Genomic DNA, 22,434 nt, shown 5'->3' on the forward strand with positions numbered 1-22,434 from the left:
CCCACCCAGCTGTCTCCCTGAACACTGCTGCATGTGTCTTCATTGCTCCATGTGCTTAGTGCAACAAATAGGTTTTGTTTCCAATATTGACTAGCTAAGTTGATCATTAGAATGGAGGAGTAATTCTACAAAATTTGGTGTGTCATAAGTATTCTTCAGTTGTAGTGAGGAATGTAGTGAAATGACAAAATGAATGCCATACCAGAGTTAACTGTGCATAGGTGGTATTAGTAGGGAGAGATTATATCCATGTCAGATTGAGGTCAGTGTTCATCATAAGGGAATATTGTGGCTATGCTTTTATCACTAAGTACTCTTTTCTTATAATCAAGAGAGCAGATTAAATTTCTTAATTGCCTTGGAACAGAAAATTTAAGTTTCTTTGCTTGGGAAGGTAGACAGTTCACTCCTAGAATAGAGCAAGAAGTGCCTGCATTGACACTTAAGCTTTCCTCCTGAGAATGTTGAGTCTTGACTACGAGGAACTGAAGTGGGAACACCCAATATTGTGTTAATCTTTAAGTAACGGTGGATTTGTCTGTTCAGTGTTTGTCACACATGCATAGATAGATAGAGCTAAGTGTGAATGATTATTTCTTTTTGTGATGGAACCCTCAGTTTAAATGGACCATAATATGATTGATGCAAAATTGCTACACCTTTAGCCCCTGGTGCAGCAAATGCCCAGCAAATATTGCTAGAATGATATTCCAAGCACAAGTTTTTGTGATGTTTACTACATTGGTGAAGCTTTTCTTAAATTTTAAGTGAATGTTTTCCTCCTTCTCAATGTCATAAATGTCTGTTTCTCTGCCAAATATTTACTCTCTGTGTCTCTTCTGCTGCTTCTCACGGCAGACATTGAAACCTGCATGAAAGTATAACATAATTTTGTAATATTATGTTGATTTAAATTTTCAAAACTTCCTGCTTGAAGTGAGGGAACACAGCCTAGCTACTCACTGCTGCCAGGTCTGAGGAACACTGCTCTTATGTTCCCTGCCTGATTATAAAGGCTACCCACCTGTAAGGGATCCCAGCCACACAGACAGGTGTAGGTTGTTCAGAAGTATATTTGAAATTACTTCATTTAATCATTACTTGCCTGGCCTGTTGGATCTAAAATATATTGCCTGGAAATCCATTAAATTGAGGGTTTACTGCAATAGACAGTAGCATTAGTATAGCATAGCTATAAGTATAAACACACACGCACACACTTACACACACTAATCTTTTTTCAATATGGTATCGGACAGCTACTATTCCTTATTTTCCGGAATGCTTACCACCACAACTTGTGATAGCCATTTACTTGTGTGTCATGACCTTCATAGCACTAGTGTTTATCAGCTGAAATGTCTCCTGGGCTGGCAGCCACAAGTGTGTGCAACACATATGGGAAGTAAGGGGGCAGCTCAGACAGTGTGTGCATCATAGAACTCTCTTTCTAGAGTGAGTAGTGTCTGGTTAAGGTTAAGGTGTGTGTTGTTGATCTCTAGAGTGGAGATGGAAGAGGGAATTGCCTTCAGAAAGTCAAGTTAGACATCTCTACTGCTACATTTGTACAACAGTCTTGTTTTGCATTTCTTAGATATTTCAGCTGCTGACTACAGAAGCACATACTTTCTCTTATAAATTGCCTTTTTTTCTAATTTTCAGAATAAGATTGAATATAATTTTTGGAAATGCTTGTTATAAATTTGTGTTTTCTGGAATTCCAATGTTTAGCTGCTGAATCTGCATCAAGATCAGTGCATGTGCCAGCCTTGGTTTGCAGAGATGAATTTGTTACCAGTCTTATTTTTAATGCTTTGGCAGTACTAATGTTCTGATTGCTCATCTATATTATTCAGTCAGAATGTCTTTACATATTAGTTAGGTAGATTTATAAAATGAAAATGACTGAATTTTTATATTTTTAGGTTTGTTCCCATTGTCACCATGAGGAAGAGTGATATGTTTTTGTAGTACTGCTCCCAACCTCCAACAGAAGCAAAATATGCCTGCTATGACTGACTGAGCAAGCAGTCAAGACACACATGCCAGCATGTTCTAACACTCACTGTGTTGTTGCAGGGGACTCGATGGTCGATCTCGGTCGACCACACCAGACCCACTCTCCCCGGAGAGACCCATGCAGACTTCCCCGCCAGTTCCTGGAGGCCCCCGCACTGGGCCATCCAGTCCCAGTGGGCAGCAGATGTACCAGGGTGTTCCCGGCTCCCCCACGCTGCATCACCGCATGAAGCAGCTTGGAGGAGTGCCCACACCCCTTGCCATGTCTTCTCCTCTCCGTCGATCGAACCCGAGCACTCCAACGCAGCCACGCCGCCCCGATTTTATTGGTATTGGAAACGATGGGAATCGAGGACCACCTCAGTACTATCCTCAGTTCTCCTACGAGCCCCCGCACTCCTCCCATACCAACGGTTCACCCCAGCGGCGCTACATGTCTGAGTCTGAACTGATTCGCCAGCCCCCAGACACGAGCAGTGCCTACCCTCGCACCACCACTATGTTCGACAATATCCAGGAGCTGGCTGGCTCACCCCAGCACGGCCAGTACACGTGGCGGGACCAGTCACCTCCCCAGTACTGCCCAGGCGGTCCCAATGATCCAGGCGTCATATACCAGTCTTGTGGATCTCAGGAGTACCGGTCCAACCCCACCAGCCCCACTCAGACATGCCCCTCCTCCCATTACTACCACCCCGTGCACACCCAGATAGCCGGTGTGCACAGTGGGCATTACCAGGCCCAGCACCAGCCCACCTTCACCCACATGGGACACCCGCCCCTCCAGGGCTACCCGCCACAGCAGCAGGTCAATGTCGGCCGCAGAAACTCCGGTCCAAGTTACGTGGGCCCTCAGTCACCTCAGATCAGACGGAAGAACTATGGGGGTGGCCTGGTGACGCCCCCTACCCCTACGGAAGGCAGCAGGCCCAGTCCTGTCCAGAAGCGGCCTGTGTCTTTTGTGAGGTCTCTAGACATGATGGATAGCATAGAAATGTCTTCACGAGGTCCACCCCACCACCCTGGTCCCCCCCATGGGCCGGCACACGACGGCCACCATGCCGGCATTCATGGCCCCCGGGGGCCCCACAGTGGCACCCTGAGTCCCACCCACACCCCAAAGCCTGACCACCGCCTAGCCACGCCTCAGGATATTGACAGGCGTTCTGCATATGACATGAATTATGAAATAAGTGTGTGAACAATTTGACTTGCAAGGTTGTCCCAGAATTTGCATTAATGAGTGTCTTCAGTGTATGTCTATGTAAACCATTCTGGCCGTGACAGCTGGGTCAGCATCAGATGTGTGTGTGTGTGTGTGTGTGTGTGTGTGTGTGTGTGTGTGTGTGTGTGTGTGTGTGTGTATGCATCTGTTTGTGTTAAGGTGGTTATGTGACATTGTGCCAAGTTTTAATGATCCACCTGAGACACTTTGGTTTTTGAAGGTGTGATAAAGCCTCTGTTGGGAAATTTAGGCACTTCTTGCCAAGTGTGCACCAATGCTAGTCACAAATATTGTTTACAGTTAAAGACAATGACTTGAAAATGGAGTCAGAGAAAAGTGTTGTAGTGTGCAGCTGAGGCATCCAAGGATATTATGGCTGCTGGTGTTGGTAATGTGGCATCCCTGGCCAACATGGTAATGCTGGTAGGAAATGTGTTTCCCCTCATTAATGATCCTCAATTGCATTGTTGTTAATGGAGATATTTTATGGATATATATATATATATATATATATATATATATATATATATATATATATATATATATATATATATATATATATTATACACGTATGCATCAAGTGATGTGTACGGCGGGCATTGGAAAGCATTCATTCTCCATCGTACAGAAAGTTTACCATTGATTCGTAATTCTGGGTATGAATCTTAAGCCATGTGTATAGGTGAAGGGAAGATGTCTTCATATTTTATTACTTTTTTAATTGGTTTACTCATCCTCATAATGTAACTAATCACAGTGGTATATTCACCTTTATTCTAATCTGTAGAACAAGAGCTTTTAAATCTTGACCTCTGACCTCCATGATCACCTCACAGACTTAGCCTCAACCCACCAAGAGCTCCTCAACACTGTCACTCCAGCAGCCTCCACCTCCTACATTCCTGTTCTCTGTACATTGTATTTGCTGGTAAGTGTAGCTCCCTCTCAAGCATTAACTTGGTTATACTGATGAGTTTTTTGAGTTCATAATCACTCTCTGAGGATACCTACCATGTACCCAATTGATGGATTGTGTTTGTTGCCCTCCCGTCATGTTGGTGTTTTCTCTAATGGACATCCGGCTGTTACAGACTGGTCAGGCACACAGCATCATGTTATGTAAACTGTGGATGTATTGTGCATGCTTACAATGATTTGATGATGACTATTGGTTGATCAGTATCAGAATTATTTCTGGTATAGAATTATCCTGCTATTTTTTAAAGCTATTCTGTACTTGATGAAAGTTACAATTTCTTATATTTTATGAATTATTTTTAGTAATGGATTCATAAGTGTGTGGTCAGTACAAGTTAGTTATATATTCTATATTTGAGTGATTACTGAGTTGTGCTTCCGTCAAACAATGGTAAATGTGAAGGGGAGTGTGGCAGAAACTCACCCACCCTCCTACCACCACCACATCTCCAATTAAATACTGTTGTGCACTTTTCTACATGAAGAAATAATCACTGTAACAGAGGAACTGGTTTCCCCCGAGAGCAGCTTGCAGCAGGTTCCTGGGGTGCCTCCCACGCGGTGTGATGAGCCTCCTGCAGCCGCAGCAGGACACACTTGGACGAGGCCCAGCAAGAGACAGGACGGTCTCATGTGGGACTCCTGCTGTCCGGTTTATTGTAAAATTAGAAGCTAAATTGTCAAGATTTTGTTAACTTTTGCATTGTGAAAATCCTTACCGAAATTTGTGGTTGATGTGTGTCTTGCTCACTATGAGTCTTTTCTTCCTCAATAATCGTAGTGAAATTTTATTTTCAATTTTGAATATGTGGTTCGTAAAAGTACTAACTGGTCTATTATCTTCTCCTGAAAAGTTATGTTTGTGGTCCAGGATCTTCCAGAATTTTTGCATTTCACATGTACAGACTCATAAACACTTGGATTAATTATTAGAGTGACAAGTTAAAGGAAGCAAGAACTTAGGACTTACCGGCATCATTTGAGTCACACAAGATGACAATCATGAGGTGCAGAAACCCTGGCAGCAAGTACAGTACTGAAGGCAAGGAGAGGGAGAGGCCTGGCTGATGTGAGGGAAGTGTGCAGGGGCTTACATGGGCTCCTCTCTTTGTTATATATATATATATATATATATATATATATATATATATATATATATATATATATATATATATATATATATATATATATATATATATATATATATACTGTACATGCTCAATTACCCAATTTGTTGTATAGTCATTTCTAGGAACAAAATTTTTATCTAGCCATACAATCTTCAGCCTTGGCATTGCTTTCAATGGTAATGTGTGTACCAGTCTTCATGGAAGTTTATTTTATGAGCATTTGAAATGACAATTGGAGTTCATTCAAGATGAGTCAGCTTCCCTTCTCTGCTGCTGATGCTGCTCCCCACATGGGCACATCACCTGAGGTGCTCACTTGTACCAGACCAGCATCAGCATCAGTTGAGCAAGACAGTTGGTCAGTGCATTGCCATGTAGAGGCACATGTCATGGACAGATACCCACCGTAGTGTTCTGCACACAGCTCTCCTCATTGCCTTGGTTAGGATTTACAGGATTTGTTTGAATTTATGGAGACTTCCTTTGGAGTACTCCAGAGTGTGAAATATTGTACAGTTTGAGAGATTCAGAGTTTTGTTATACCAGGGCACTGTGTTGGTTCCTGTCTGCATGAAGTGTGATGATAGTATTAGACATTTTATTTATATATTTTTTACCAAGAAATATTGGAATGAAAGATAAATTTTGCTCCACTAACTGGCTTTAGTTGAGAGGCTGAAAGTTAACTATCTTATGGCCTCTTAATGATTTTTTGTTTTTGGTTTTGGTTTTATTTATTACTGAAGAAATATTTGAAAACTATACCTTTTCCAAGAATTTGTCAAAATATAACATCAATAATTTTTTTTGTGCTACACATTAATCAGGTCAAACTGGGCTGGTTGGGGCAGTACAGTGATGGAGGTCATGCTTGAACAAAACAGTGAGAATGTGGGAACAAAGCTTCAGGTGCCATGAAATCCTGTGTAGAACAAAAAGGTTGTATTTGAATCTTTACTGGACTTAAAAAACTGTTTTGTGCACTGAGACATTTTAGAAAAGTCAGTAGTGCATGTAGAAACCTTGGAAAATCTGAACTCTTGGGAATCATTAATATTGTTTTGTAATATAGCAGAGGAGTCAGTGAAGGTTTCTCTTGAATATATTAAGCCTGAATCATGAAAGAAGTCAGAATGGTGTAACAGTGAAGCCAGTAAGTGTGAGACAAAATGCAGCTCACAAAAGCTGTGATGAGGACCACCAGACAGTGGAAGTTGTTGAGGTGTTGCAGTGGTGGGATGCTGTAAGGACGTTATCCATGAATTACCACAATTTCATTAACACTGGACTACGTACACTATAAGGGGAACTTTTGAATGATCACCAAAATTCATGAAGTATTTCTTTCATTACAAATTCAGCTAATTAGTCAGTGTTATCACTCACAGAATTATAATGGCAGTGGATGTTACATGAATGATCCTTCTCTTGTTTGTAATAAACCTGTGTGTTGAAGAGGGAGAGTGCTGTTGGTGATGTCCCTAGGTGTTTCTATTGGCAGATGGATATATTTTAGTGTAGCTGGGCAGACTCCCCCTCCCCCCTACCATCAGTAGCACCCAAACCTGACACACTGACCAGATCCTCCACTCCTTCCCTCCTGAACTCAACCACCCTAGTATGTAGTGTCCTTGGATCACCAGGCAGACAGTTGTGTGTGTGCCTAACAGGTCACCGCCCCTCTACCTCCTCCTCCGGCTGCACCACCACATAAGACAACCTTCACTCCACACTCACCACTCTCTCTGCCATCCTGCCCCCCACCACCCACCTCTGTTTTATTTATTTTCTCTCTCATCCCAGATCTTATGTTGGTCTTAGAATTTCTTCAGCTCACTCAGTATTCCTAGCTGCCCTTTATAACATTGATTCCTTCCATATCAGTCTTGATGAAATTTAATCCATAAAGCATAATTTTGTGTCTCCCATCCCGCAGTCATTTACAGTTTGTTTGTCCCTTCCATATGCTTATATGTGAAGGATTTTATTTAACAATTGTAAACTTTTTTTTTTTTTTTTTTTTTTTTTTTTTTATGATTAAGTTCCATCTTTTAGAAATAAACTTGATTGTATTATTAAGGCCTGTAACTTATCATACAATCATGTCAAGTTTCAAGTCCCTGATATCAGTGTGCTCAGTCAATGAAACAAAATGTAAAAATACTACAAGTAGAATACGATGCCATCAAGATGTTATGATAATTTTATTATTAAAATATAAGAAGGAGAATGGTTTTAATTAGTCATAAGTTGAGTGGCACTGACATTTGAGCCTTGTTTGGGTGTCTACCTGTCGGTCTGTGTGTAACAGCATGGCTACAGGAATCATAAGGGACAGTGATTATATATTTTTACAAATTTAATGCCAGGATCTTAAATTAAGTACTGTAATATATGTTTGCAGAGTTGTTGCTTTTCAGTGAGGATAAGAGTCTTTCTTCGGACCAGCCAGTAAAACTCCCATCAATATTACATGGAAACAGACTTATGTTTTAATGCTTTGTTATCATGTTCTGATTCTGTGACACTTGCTGGAGGTTTGACGATACTGGCTGTAGAAATATGACTTGGTTTAGAATAGTATTTCATGTAATTCATCATGTTTTGTAGTCTTCAAAAATTATCCTAATGTTTGTCTCGATACTGTTGCTTTGGTAACATATCTTGCCCCTTGTGCTCACTCCTCTGATTTCTGTTATCAAATATTGTCTTTCCTCAAGTTTTGAAATGTTTTAGCATTTTATGGACCAATGTGGAGATGTCTCAGAGTAACCTGAACCTAACACCACCATCCCTAGTGACCACCACCACCACCACCACCACCACCACTCATCATTGTGCTGCAGCTTTAGATAATGGAGGTTATCTATTGCTGAACTCACCTAGGTATCACCATCATTAGGATCATCAGACCTGTATAATCACCATACTGTCATCTTGCCATTGTCATTTTCACTCATCATCATCATCCATATTATTATTATACAGCTAGAAAGAGAGATTGCAAGAGAGAGAGAAAGAGTGAGAGAGTATTACATTTTTACAGTCCCATTTCCACATCATTACCAGGAACCAAACACTTGGATGTTGCCTCATCACCCAACTTGCCTCATCCTCATTCATTATTAGTAGTATAGTGATGTTTTCTACACTAATCATTCATATCCCTTATATGATCCCTCATCAGCCCCATCCCCCCCCCCACTAAGTATTAACAATTTGTGTCGTAGGTGCCATCCATCGCCCCACCATCCCTCCCCTCTCCTCACACACACACACACACACACACACACACACACAAAATGTTTTCCAGCTTAAAATTAACAGTATTTTCTGTATTCTATCACAAGTGAGCTTACCTCTCGTACTTCTCTTCACTGCATTAAGGGAATATATGTACTAGTGTGGGCTTCTTTTATTATTATTTTATTTCTGGCAATGCTTTCAGGTATACTTACTTGTACATGCTATATATTAATTTATATATCATTGTTTTAAAGGTCATGTTTTTCTCCTTTCTTTTCCTCTGCAAATATGAATGAGTTGCATGGTATCGTGTTCATTTCCAATCATTGTTGTCTTGTACTTCAAAAAACTTATTGGCAGCATATTGTTTTCATTATTATAATAGTTTTTCTATTTATTATTAATTTTTATCATTCTCTCTTCTGAAGCTCCATATTCACTACATTTCCTTCTTTGTCTGTTATTTCCTTTCTTTGCTGTCATATACTTAATTGTAACCAGACATTTACTGCATTCCTATTTCCTTCATTTGTATGTTAATGTAGGTAGTGTCTTCCTCTTCATTTGAGGCCCTGTACATAAGAAGGTTCCAGTGCACCAGAAACCACTGCATATTGATTGCCAGATACAAGTCTTTCTTGCAGATACATTTTGGCTCATCATTGTTTATGTTGTTGAAATTATACTAAAAAAGAAAAAAAACTATTAATGTCTGGGGTACTTTGTTTTGTGTCAAAACGCAACAATGCTCGATTATTATGAGTGTACACAACTTGTCATTCTTGGCTGTTATTCATGTTGTGCCTTGTTGGCCAGTAATCAGCTGAAGGGAATGGTACTGTTGTCCCTCACAGCCGGTGACTGACTAATAAGAGACCAGAGTTGCCTGGATGCAGTAGTACCTTGTATTGCAGGGCCTTAAATAACCTGTAGTTTTACCCAAGTTGAGTGTGTTGTACTGGCTGCAAGTATGACACTAGGACTTCCTTATACTTGGAGCCTCATTTATGTTTCCTTCCTAACACTCACACACTACATTCCAGATTGCTGTTTCATTTATGAAAATTGTTCCACATCTGTTCTTGCTCTTCCTTTGAACACACTACCTACCCATACCCTCCTCTTCTCCTTAACAGTGCTCTTGACATTCATCTCACTTTCCCCTTGCCCCAACACACTTACACTCCCAGCACACAACTGCACATGAACACATACTATGTTCTGTGTCATGTGCTCAGAGAATAAAAGATTAAAGCTTCATAAATCAGAGCTTTATATCATTGTCTGCTGTGTACATAAAGAGGCTGCTTGTCAATCTCCCCTTAGTCATTTGTATAAAGAATTTACAAATTAAAAGAAAATATGTACATAAATGTTTGTTTTCTTGGCTTTATTTGTAATATATGATGCAACTAACCCTGGATCTGGCAACCTTCCACCTAGGCTGCACACACTGACCATCACTACATTAATATCAATACAGAGAACTGCAGATCTTGACTAACTAGCAAGACTAATGCTCACAACCAAGGCTCAAAAGTACTTAATATTGCACATATAGATAAATAAATAAATAAATATATATATATATATATATATATATATATATATATATATATATATATATATATATATATATATATATATATATATATATATATATATATATATATATTAGAATGTTAAAAATTACATAGTATTGCACATAAATATTTACATAAATTTAAATCTAAAATTAAAATGGTATGTACCGAGTTCATTATGGAATTGTTTCTTATGTCAAAAGCCAAAGTATATTGGCAGAAATTATTAAGAAATACTACTAATAATATTTAATGTTTTGTGGGAAAAAAATCTGCTTAGGGAAATATATGAAAAAGAAAAACACTGAAATTGTGCATGTTTGCATGCATGACATGCAGTGTGCTGTGTAAATTTCTAAAAGTGAAGATGGGGAAGAAAAACAATTTGAAGATCATTCTTCAGGTTATGCAACAACATGCCTGTCCATCTTCTGGTGTTCAGTGATGAACAGGAAGATAAAATTCCAACACAACGTAGCATGATAAAATGTCACCTTCCACTCAAGGATGAATCTTGGTCGCAGAATTTTTGGACAGGGGCAAGTTTAGAAACATATTTAGATCCAAACAAAAATCCATTATAAAGTGTCTGAGCTTGGATAAAAGTGCATACCATTTCAGTTTATAAAACTAAAATTTTGGAACACTGGCAAAAAAGCTGCAAGGTGACCAGATGGAATGTGATATTACAGTCGAGAGACTGGAATATGAGAAGGAATGAAAGTAATTAATTGGAATCTACGTGAAATCAAATAATACGTAAGAATGAGATGACATGGTGTTTGCTGCTGACAACAGATTTGCATAGTGATACATGGTGACATTGGAGACAAAAGCAGTGGCATGCCAAAGTGATGGAAGCATGGGAGAGTCAACCTAGATGTGAGTTGGAGGGGAGCCATAGAGCCATGGGGTGAATGTTAAGCTTTCCTCAGGTGCAAGTTGAAGAGGGAAACCAGAGAGCTATGGGGTGAATGCTAAGCTTTCCCAAGGTGTGAGTCAAAGAAGGGAGGCACAGGGAGCCATGGGATGAATGCTTAGATTTCCCCAGGTGTGAGCCACAGGGAGCCATGGAGTGAATGCTATGCTTTCTATACTAATCCAAAGGCCACTAACATTGGCATCAGGAAATAAACCAAAAACAGATGTATTGTTCAATTTTGATCAAACAAATTCTAAACTGCCAAAGCATAATTTGAATAACAAATCATCTGCAGAAGAAAAATGGGTGCTGGTGCCAGTGAAAAAGTCACCCAAGGTGCCCAATACTTTTTGGCATGCCCCAGTACTGAAATTCATAATTTCAGAGTCTTGAATTATGATGTGTTAAGGAATGATAAATTAAATTATTTACTCTTTTTATTTGGTTTGAATGTGAAATGGGAGTTGAAAACAATGACAATGTATATGGGGAAGGTGAAGATTGAATGATGTGAAGCATGATGACAGCAAGTCACATGCTGAACCTCAATGAGATTCATTTAGAAGAGAATGGAAGAAAATGTCATGACATAATGAGATATACAGGAATATAATAAATGAAGCAGGTGTGAGATTAACACTATGTGAGGAAGGACATTGTCAGAATGCTTGAAAGACGGATTACAGCACATGAAGCTGAAGTATTGAAGATGTCAATTGAGCCTGTGTCTCCATCACACCAGCTCCTGATGCTGCAATCACCACATCTCCCTCACCACTCCCAGGCATCTATGACACCATCTTAATGCAAACCATCACTCACTCAAACCACCAACAATGAGAAGTTGCAAGAGTGACACAGTAACAATGCTGGGCAGACCCACAACTGAATCATCCTGTCAATGGGTGTTCAGGTATGTGCCACTACCAAGCCTAATTAACACTTAGATCTACTACATGTTTTTCACATAATTCAGAGTTAAGTGGAGCTTTGTTTTGCCTTTATGAAAATAAATTCATCTTTATACAATCATAAATCCAGAATACTGCCATGGGCAGGATAACAATAACCAAAATATACCAATGTCCAGTGTTTGAGGAAGGTTCCTCAGCCTCTCACATCATGCATAGCCTCTACATGTTACATATCTCTCAGCTTTGAAAATTTTTTGAATGTTGAAACTTCCAGAACCTTATTTTATCTTTTTATTATTATTAATTATTATTATTATTATTTTATTTATTTATTTATTTATTATTATTATTTTTTTTTTTTTATGGACAGCCCCAATGGATTTCTAGAATTTAGTGACAGCCCTGCTCCAGTCTGTGTTAGTGACTGTGACAATAATATTTTGCTTCCTGCACTCAGCACTTTGGTAGGAAGACTAAGTCAACATGCTGAATGTTGAAAGAAGTGGGAGGATGGCCAATCAACAGCCTAGACCACCACCTGCTCATTGTTACCCTGTCAGCATAAGCATGGGGAGCAAAATATTTTTGCCAATGTCCAGGACACAGTGTTGTCACTTGATGCTGGTCTTACATGGGGTGTGTGGCCATTTGTACGAGGCCCAGCCCTGTGTAACAGCAAAGGAATTAAAGAACAGCCCATGGGTGCTGTAAAATACAGCACCACCTAAAGATGATCTCTCCTACAAACATAACTCAACTCCTTCCTCCTGCAGCAGCTGCTTGACTCTGTCCCCTGGCAAGTTGTGTGAAGCAGAAGGGACTCCCCATAAAGTACTGGACCTGGCAAGTACCTCCTGAATATTTATTAAACTTTTTTTTTATGATGCATGACTGCAAGGCATGAGACAAAAAAAGTCTCGCACCATTATTTTTGGCGGTGACTGTACATGAGATCACAGCTCTCCTCACGCTGAATGCAGTTTCAGGGTTATGATCCATTATGTATTCGAGCAGTCTCAGTCATAAGTAATCCTGTCACTTCTAAGGCAAAGAATGACATCAGTAACTTCTGGTGAGATGAACAAGTAACACTGTGCCATAAAAATTCACAGTATCATCTTAAAACCAGTCACCTTACAAGCAGGGATATTCAATACTAAAAGCTTAAACAAGTCATTTAGAATATGCTGCTCTTTCTTCATGTCCCTTTTCATCATCACCTCAGAAGCCATTCTGAAGCTCTGAGTATTTTCGTTTGAAGAGGCCAGGTTCAGTCATCCATCCCATAGTCCATAGTAGAGGACCAGAAGTGGTGACTGTCACATCACCACCACCAGGAGGAAGTTGGTAAGTGTTGGAAGTGCTCACCAGCTGGCCAAATGCAAGGGTCTGGTGATCTGTGCAGGTGACAAGAGAGAGTTTTAACAGGTAGTCCAGGAGAACAGACATAAATGACTGACAGGATATAAATGTGTGAAACAATTGGCATATGAGACAAGGATGATGAGAATTAAGAATTAAAATAGGCAGTACAGGAGAAAACATAAATGAGTGAAGAAATATGAATAAGGGAATGACAGAGGAGGAGGAGATAAATCACAGGAGCTCATTATAAAAATAACATAAATGAATGGTAGAGGAATGTAAGTGAGGGAAGGACATAGAGCAGGAGTTAAGTCACAGGAGGACATTATATAAAAGTTTCCTGACAGGACAAATCAAGTGACGTATGAAAAACATAATTTCACTCACAGCACAACACATACACCATCTCTGCATAACAGTACACTCAACCACACTCAACATACAGTACTTCACCAGTCAACACACCACTTATTACCCACACCATATTCAACTATACTCAACACACCACATTTCCTCCAAGCTACAACACTCTACAACACACACAGTATACCACACTTAATACATTGTCTAACCAATACATAACACCACACTATAGCACAGCAACACCACAGAACTACCACGAACCAAGATTCCACTTGAGGCCAGTGGTGGTGGCAGTGGCAGCCTGGCCCACTGGCACCAGGCCACACCAACTGGATGAAGGATTACGGCACAGCTCTGCAGGCACCTGGATGCGGTGCTGTCCTGCCCCCAGCACCCAGAAGAGGCTTCCTCCCCACACCACCACCACAGGTGTTGATGTAATCTGATATGCCTGTCAACACAAAAGTAGTTAAGTACACACATGCATATACCAATTCTATCTCCCACAAAAAGCTGGGTAACCAAGACAAGGCACACAACTTTCACATTCACACATTTATACCCTTCTCTTAGTCCCTTAGTCCCCATTAGAGAAGAGAAAGTGCTCCTTTCCTCACTTTGTGGGGATTAGTTTTGCAGCTTAGCAGGTATACTATACAAAATATGTCTATACTATTACTTGATACTACACAAACCTCATTCAATCTCACACATCTAGCAGGAAAATAGGTCCTTAAAAATTGTATCAAAAAAGCATCATCTTAAACTATAAAAATAGGTAGTCATTTTTCTAAAGTGAAGAATCCATTCAAATTCAAAAGGAATTAGATGCCCAACTCCAAAGAATCCATCAACCTAACCAATATATGTCTGAATCTAACAATTTCCACAACATAATTTTCAGATATCTAGAGGTACAGTATATAAAAATAAATACAGTAAAATAAATAAAGTAAATAAGTAAATAAATAAATAAAAATATATAATAACAACTAATAAAATGGTGAAAAAGAAAAAAAAAAGATGAATATCTCAGTGTGGAAATAGGTGTTGAAAATTAATACATATAAGAAACTACTACAAGTGATGCGCAAGCCAGCCAGCCGTGCGTCACTGCCTCCTCACCTTGTAAAGCGTCGCCACGATGGCCAGGACATGGTCAAACCTGTTGTTGTTTGAGCCAGCCACCACCAGGATGTGGTTCACCTGGTGAGCGGAAGCAATAAATAAGAAAGAAAATATTGAGCATATCAAGTTTCCCTCAAGTCAGCCTGGCTCTAGTGCTACTTATGCCAGTAGCTATTGACTATAAATGGGCAAGTACACACCTCAGCCATGGCAAACTTACCAGCATACTGGCATTTGATAGATTAATGCCTGAGGAAACCAAGACAAGGAAAAAAGCGGAAAAGACCATGAAATATAAGAACAAGGACAAAATCACATCTATGGGCAATCCTTGAAAGACACTTAAGGATGTTTTACTTTTGATATGAAGAGAAGAAGTGAAGAAAAAAAAACAGAAAAAACAAGAAAAAAATTTTCACTCAAAAAAGAGAGAGAGAGAGAGAGAGAGAGAGAGAGAGAGAGAGAGAGAGAGAGAGAGAGAGAGAGAGAGAGAGAGAGAGAGAGAGAGAGAGAGATATATATATATATATATATATATATATATATATATATATATATATATATATATATATATATATATATATATATATATATATATATATATATATATATATATATAGGCACACCACTCACACTGGTTTGGCGCTCCCTGATGAGGCCAGCTGCCACCCGCACTGCCTTGGTGAAGTCTGTCTCATCCTGATCTGGTGTGGGCACAATGGTGACACCCTCAGCTGAGTACAGCTTCAGCAGGTCAGGCTGGATGGAGTCAAAGTCCCCTGATATGACATCTGGGAGAGGACATGGGCAGTGGCAGGCTGTGGCACCCTGCTGTTGCCACATGAGGTGGTGGAAGTGATTTGTGGCACCGTCCACACAGATCCGAATGCTTGCTGCAGACAGATGTGGTCATTAATAGTCTCTTGTCTCATCTATCCTTGTGACTGATTACCTCCTAATCAATATGTATTTACTTTTCCTCTTTCATATACATATTAAACCTTTGACTGCTACAGCTGCTTCTCACCTTGATATTACAGCTTTGTACAAGTTTAGATGAAGGTTTTGAAAGAATACACTCATGGCAAAAGACATCATTGAATATCTAGTAAAGTTGTTTAGTAATTGTACCTTAATTTTTGATAAGTATATTTGCCTACAGTTGCTAAAGACAAAATTACATGTGGTACCAGCAGTCAGAGGGTTAACAATGCATTTTCAAATAAATCCAACACCGTTTGATTTAGAGAATGTTAATAATCTGTTGTTTCATCTCTCCTTTGATGTAGCTATCATGTATCCATACCTCCTATTCTCCAAATGTTGATGGGAATTCTCAGGCACAGTGTTGGTTTGCTTCTTAGAATTGGCTGACTTATATTTACTTCTTGAGAGGTGGCTGGCTGCTGCTTTTTTGGAATCCTATCACAGTAAACTCCTTGAAGGAGTTCTTAGAAACATGCGTCATATTTACATACATACATAAGTATATCTCTCTCTCTCTCTCTCTCTCTCTCTCTCTCTCTCTCTCTCTCTCTCTCTCTCTCTCTCTCTCTCTCTCTCCTGTGCATTCCATACATGAAACCTTTTAATTTTTCAAGATACATTTTTTTCTTTTTTTTTTTAGCATTTTTAGAGTTATTGTTAAATTCAGGAAATGTTCCCACCAAAACAATCATATTCAACTGTGACTAGATATATTAATAATTTCAATGAAAATCTATTAATCACAATTTTAAGAAATTGTCCACATCTGGATAGCAAAGAAATTCAGTAACCTGAACTGCTTCTACACCTATAACTGTTTTTTTTTTTTTGTGGCTTATACATACAAGCTGGCAGAACAGGAGCGACTTGTGTGTGTGTGTGTGTGTGTGTGTGTGTGTGTGTGTGTGTGTGTGTGTGTGTGTGTGTGTGCTGCTTGGATGGATAAGTACCACACTTATGGTGTGGAGCAGATCTGTTCTCTGACAGTGCCCTGCCTTCCCCAGTATATTCATACACAGATGATCTCTAAGCATGCACACACCATAAGTGATGAGCAACAAGCAAAACTCTGTCTCACCATTGCACCACCACTGCAGCACACTCTTCACATTGGACTCTGAGATTCCATTGTTGAGCAGGATGACAGCAGAGGGCACTTCAGGGCGCGGACAGTAATAATTTTCAGGCTGCCATAATACCTCTGTTTCACTCCCCTTCTTCTCAATACCATTCTCCATCCCTGATCACTGTAATGGGAAAGGGTCCATGTGAAAATATTACATGTACAGTGCATGAATGTGATTTAGTGTTGGGATAACAATGATTAGGATTAAGTACTGAAACAGAAACTGACTAAGGTTATGAAGTAATAGTCAATGACTAGAAATTACATTAGAAGCGGGGATGTAAACAAAGGAAAATACACAACTAGCAATTCATACCTGCCGGACACGGCCCAGCCAGCTGGGCACCCCACGTCGACACTAAAGCCCAAAATGCACTAAATGAGTAGAATTACTGCAGTGGGACCAGTGTAGCAGAGGAGAGCAGAGACCAGAGGAGCAGGCCACTAGTGGAGACGTGGGATTCCCGGCTGGCTAGGCTGCGTCCGGCAGGTCTGACTTACCCCTAACCTAACCTAGCCTCGCCTGACCTGCCTGACCTAGTAACACTACGAGAAAAATATACAACTGGCAACTCAGACCTGCCAGACGTGGTCCAGTGAACCGGGGACCCCACGTTTCCACTACTGCCGAGCACTTCCTGAAGGGCCTTGTCTCACCTCCTGAGTTGATCAGGTGAGTTGTCCCTCGACCCTTCCTGTTCCTCGTTCACTGCTGCTCTAAAGTATTGTTACGTGTCAGTGGTTCAAGAAATGTTCAGTTTAGTGATGCCGCTGAGTTATCATGAACGCTGCACATCAGACACGATCAGCTGAGCACCGCGCCAGCTGGCAAGACGCAGCATGTGGGAGTATTTACAATCGCGACGTGCGTCTGTTGCCAATTATTAAACAACCACTCGCAACTTTCCCATGAATGTGTAAGAAACACGCTCCTTAGAAACCGATCACTCTTATGAACAGAAACGAAAAGCAACAAGAAACACAGGTCTAACTTATTTTTATTAGTTGTATCTTCTGTATCTGTATCGTGTTATTTCTAAAAAAGAATCCACGGCATCTCGACCCGCTTTCCCTTCTGTTTTCACCACGCGATCTTGTTATTGTCTGACGTTGTGATACTTTGCTCTAATTTTCTTTCGTCTCACATATTAGAAAAAAAAAAAAACTCTTACATCATATCGTCCATATAGTTAGCTACTTCTGTCATCTGTCTGCATCTTGTGTGGATTTTGTGCCTTGACATCACGTAACAACTTCAATTACAAGATATGAACACGTTATTGTTGTTTGGCTTCGGTACTTTAATTTCCTCCCTCATTTTCCAAAACCCATACATTACATCGTCCAAACAGTTAGCCATCTTTTCAGGACTTTGAGCCATGACATATACAACAACCTTAATTACAAATTGATTAAGTGCCTTTGTTATTGCTGTCCTTTCCTCTCGCATTTTCCAAAACTCATACATTATATCACCCATACAGTTAGCTAGATACTTCTATCATCTGTATGTATCTTAATTGTCTGGTATTTGATCCGTGACATCACGTGACAATTTTATTACCAGGTGATTAAACATTCTTTTTATTGTACGGGGCAGCAGCCCCGCTACTTTCAATCCCTCTCGCATTTTCCAAAACTCATACATTACATCGTTCATACACTTACCTACATTTGTCATTTGTCTATATATTTCCAGGGCTCTGGTACATGACATTACGAGATTATTAATCCCTATTGTTGTCCGAGCCGGCATTTTCCAAAACTCCTACAATACATCGTCCATACAGTTAGCTACCTCTGTCATCTGTTCACATCTTGTCCGGACTTTGAACCATGGCATCACATAACAGCTTAATTACGAGATGATTGAGAGCGCCTATTATTATTGTCCTTTCGTCTCGCAATATCATCCACACAGTTTGCTTCTTCTATTATATCCGTCTGCATCTTGTCTAGAGTTTGAACCGTCGCATCGCGTAACAACTTAATCACGAGTTGATGAAGAATCCTAGTTATTGTTTCCCGGTTTCCCTAATTTAACTCCCTATTGTATTTGAAAAAAAAAAAAAAAAAAAAAAACATTTTTCATACATTTAGCTACCTCCGTCAACATCTTGTCTGGATCTTGAGGCATGACACTGCGTAACAACTTTAATTACGGGGTGATTAAACAACTCAGTAATCGCATCTCTCGATCTCGTATTTTCCGAAACTTATAAGTATATTCTTGATTACATTCCGTTACTCTTATCATCTGCCCATGACTACTTGGAAATGAGACCTTCACATCACGTAAGGACTTATTTTACGCGAAGATTTTCAAGTATTGGAGGTTAATTAATAAATACTGCTTGTGATGAGGTGGGATGGGATAGGAAGGGGACGATGAAGGGAAGGGAGGGAACTGTACATGAGATTACTTCTGTCTTTCTCCCCTTCCATGCGGTAGTGGCTTTCCATGTGGTGGTGGTGGTAACGATGATGATTAGGTGGAACGAGTATTGTTGAAGCCATTCCAAAATCGTTCAGAAGTAAAGGTCCGAAGCGTGTGTCAGTGGATTCGGAGGTTAAATAGAGCCTTGAGTGTGAAGTGGAGACACTCTTGTTCCACGCCTCGCTCAGGTAAGCTGCTCCTGCGTTTTCAAAATCTTTCATGTGCTTGTGTAATGTTTTAAATTAGGTATAGTGGGGGTTATGGGAGTTGAGGACGTCTTCATGGTTCTAGAAAGTGTTACAGGAATTCTGGAGAAAATGTTAATAGGGGCTGAATTAACTGTGGCGATTGAAAACCGCCTTGAGATGAAAGAACGTAGTTTGTGAACCCAGATTGTCACGGCATTATGTATACTATTGTGGTGTATGTCTTGATTTCTCTTTACTTTTAAGATGTTTGTTTGATGTCGGTGAGTGTGTATAGTTTACATCGGTGTGGGGTATAACATGTTAAACTATCAGTCTTATCGATTCAATCCTTTCATTGTTAAGTCTAATATTTAAGACTTGAAATGCATATTTGCATGCGCTCACCTAGGGAATTTAACTTCATTACCCTTGTATTTACTTTTTGTTTGGTGCAATAGGACATGTATTGAGACGGGCTGTAAATTGGAAACCATCTGGAAGAGGAGGCAGACCAGGATCTACGTGCAACGGGTGCTACGAGAGGGTGATCCGAGCTGGGGAAACCTGTGATGAGCAACAGTGACGAGCAACGGAAACGATTGGCAATGGGACATCGGAGTTCATCTGCATATAGCGGCGTTGGAGGATATGACAGTATGACTATTTTTTCCTTGGGTTATTTCGTTGTGCTATATGGTTATTTAGGACTATAGTGTGCAGGTATCGAGACTGACCCTAGTATATCGGATTTATTGTCTTAGTATTCTCAATGGCTTCTTGAAGAATTCGCTCTAGTGCGTTTTGTATAAGTGGTTGGTTGTGGTGGTGGTGGTGTCGGCGGCAGTTAGCAGGATAACTATCTGACTTTGATACTCGTGGTTCGGCGGTGAGTGGTGTCTAACTACTGATAACAGGTTAATTTTCCATATTTTAGTTAATATGGAAGCACGGAACGTTTTAATTACTCGATCACCGGTAAGGTGGATTGTTCCAGATGGTACTTAACTTTTACTGTCACTCATTGGTTGAACCTTGGTGCTACTCCCAACTTGTACTTCTGCTGATTAGTCCGGCCTTAGGAACCGTACTAGTCAGTGGTGTGGCTCTGGGTGAAATGTTCATTGATAATGTCATGTAATGTACTACCGTTTGAAAATTGCGGTCTTCAGGAACCATAGTAGGCATAGGTAAAGTGGAAATGGTGGTGAATGGCGTGATGTTGCGTAATAAGTAGATTCGATAAGGTTGGGATCTTAACCGCTTCGTGGAGAGGTAGCATAGATGAACATGAAAGCAGGTGTTGATGAAGAGCCACACAGTTGTTTCACTTTAGGCTTGATCAGTGTTGAGTCCCCTTTGGTAATCTCCATTGTTGATGAATTTGATGTATGTAATGGTTTCGATATATTTTTTCATTGTAGACTAACGAAATCGTAGACTAAACATGTTATTCATTTCTATTTCCAGGTTGCCATTGGTCCTACGCCCACACAAGGAGCCGTCTGGAGGTAATTTGGCTGATGTGATCACTGCATGACTTGGCAATTACTTTTTCAACTGTTATTTGTTTGGCATTGTTCGGGTATAGGATAACAGTGCCAGAAAAGGCTCGAGAGAGATTGCCTGCGAGGAAGAAGGACGGGGACGTCAGAGAATAAAAAATCATGGATAGTGTGCAGGAGTGTGTTAGAGATGCTGTTCAGCGGAAGATGTGAGGATGGCTGGTGGAAGGGAGTGGACTCGTGGCGACAGACGTCACTTAACAAGACCTGCAATTCGGTAACAGTTGACAGGTGTAGCTGCGTAGTAGTGTTGTACAGGTATTAAGTGGTGGCTATTGTGATAGCAATGATATGGGTTTGAAAGGTTTGTTGTTAATTTAGTTTTCTGATGTATAGGTTTGGGTGACTTTGAATATTGATTTGTTATATAAGTTTAATTATGCCTTCATTTTTTTTTTTAAGTATTTCCAATAATTCTTGGGCATAGTACAAAAATGTTCATTGAGTTAATACTATTTACTTAAGTATTTGCAAGTATTTGCAGTACTATTTACTTTTTTTAGTTAATACTATTTACTTAAGTATTTGCAGTACTATTTACTTTTTTAAGTATTTGTAGTAATGGAGTTCTGAGATTTCTGCTCGGTATAGTGGTGGTGTCTCGTCTGTTAAAAACAAATTGTTTACCTGTAATGGTGTTGCTATATGTTTGCCTTTTGACGTGTTATGATATTTAATACAGGCTGGGTTGATGAATTTCTTGAAATTGCACTGAAGCACTTTTTTCACGTTCAGGTACTTGCTATGCAGTAGCATTTAGTGTTGAATTTATATTTATATTTCTGCATTTTTACAGCACAATGTGTTGGAAAGTGATGTGTTCAGTAATTGAATTACCTCTGCAGATTGGGGACGCAAAGGGAACGAAGAGTTGTAACCAGCCATGGCTAATCCTCGGTTAATTACTACAGTGCAGTCTGCTGGCTCCTCTCTCACAGTACACAGCGTTTTGTAATGAACAGTGTGTGTGTGTCAGACTCGTGGGTTGACAGTGTTGTTGATTAATGAGCATCAGTGTTCGAAGTCCTAGACTCCTTAACTGAAATATTTTAGTATTTATTTATTTTTTCTTTTTTTTTTTTCTTTTTTTTTTCTTTTTTTTTTCTCTCCTCTCTCTCTCCTCTCTCCTCTACTTTAAAAAAAAGTTGTAGGTTTTTCTCCGGAGACTCTTTGAGGTATTTTAGAGTAGGGTGTTCATCCTCCGGAGACGCCTTGAAAAAGCTTCAGGTTTTTCCGCCGTAGACTGATGTATATACATCAG

General features: G+C 39.8%; 2 protein-coding genes and 1 long non-coding RNA gene across 17 annotated transcripts in view; 2 read left to right on the forward strand and 1 right to left on the reverse strand.

Moving 5' to 3' along the window:
- Positions 1-9,971, forward strand: part of LOC135104119 (palmitoyltransferase ZDHHC8-like) — a 47,917-nt gene extending 37,946 nt beyond the window's left edge. For all 7 annotated transcript variants that reach the window (XM_064011136.1, XM_064011130.1, XM_064011135.1 and 4 more), the window contains one exon: positions 2,080-9,971. In XM_064011136.1, the coding sequence (XP_063867206.1) occupies positions 2,080-3,220 (1,141 nt within the window). In that variant the 3' untranslated portion in view covers positions 3,221-9,971. The remainder of the gene's footprint in view (positions 1-2,079) is intronic.
- Positions 9,972-12,080: 2,109 nt separating this feature from the next.
- Positions 12,081-17,856, reverse strand: LOC135104123 (thiamin pyrophosphokinase 1-like). 7 transcript variants are annotated; one of them, XM_064011148.1, is made up of 7 exons: positions 17,644-17,856; positions 16,939-17,107; positions 16,180-16,323; positions 15,507-15,766; positions 14,871-14,951; positions 14,007-14,196; positions 12,081-13,414 (listed from the first exon to the last, which is right to left on the reverse strand). In XM_064011148.1, exons 2-7 carry the CDS (start codon positions 17,096-17,098, stop codon positions 13,239-13,241), a joined length of 1,011 nt encoding a protein of 336 aa, XP_063867218.1. In that variant the 5' UTR covers positions 17,099-17,107; positions 17,644-17,856; the 3' UTR covers positions 12,081-13,238. The 7 variants fall into 7 exon arrangements, with proteins under 7 accessions (XP_063867218.1, XP_063867219.1, XP_063867220.1 ...); XM_064011149.1 differs by having other exon boundaries at positions 17,566-17,856; XM_064011150.1 differs by lacking the exon at positions 17,644-17,856 and adding an exon at positions 17,488-17,532.
- On the forward strand, positions 17,521-22,235 carry LOC135104124 (uncharacterized). 3 transcript variants are annotated; one of them, XR_010270308.1, is made up of 4 exons: positions 19,464-19,611; positions 20,070-20,265; positions 21,079-21,119; positions 22,019-22,235. It is a non-coding gene; the product is annotated as an uncharacterized LOC135104124 (long non-coding RNA). The 3 variants fall into 3 exon arrangements; XR_010270307.1 differs by lacking the exons at positions 19,464-19,611; positions 22,019-22,235 and adding an exon at positions 17,521-17,659 and having other exon boundaries at positions 21,079-21,561; XR_010270306.1 differs by lacking the exon at positions 22,019-22,235 and having other exon boundaries at positions 19,465-19,611; positions 21,079-21,561.
- Positions 22,236-22,434: the final 199 nt, after the last annotated feature.

The sequence above is a fragment of the Scylla paramamosain genome, chromosome 10 (genome assembly GCF_035594125.1).
Source record: "Scylla paramamosain isolate STU-SP2022 chromosome 10, ASM3559412v1, whole genome shotgun sequence".
NCBI classification, from domain to species: Eukaryota; Metazoa; Arthropoda; class Malacostraca; order Decapoda; family Portunidae; genus Scylla; species Scylla paramamosain.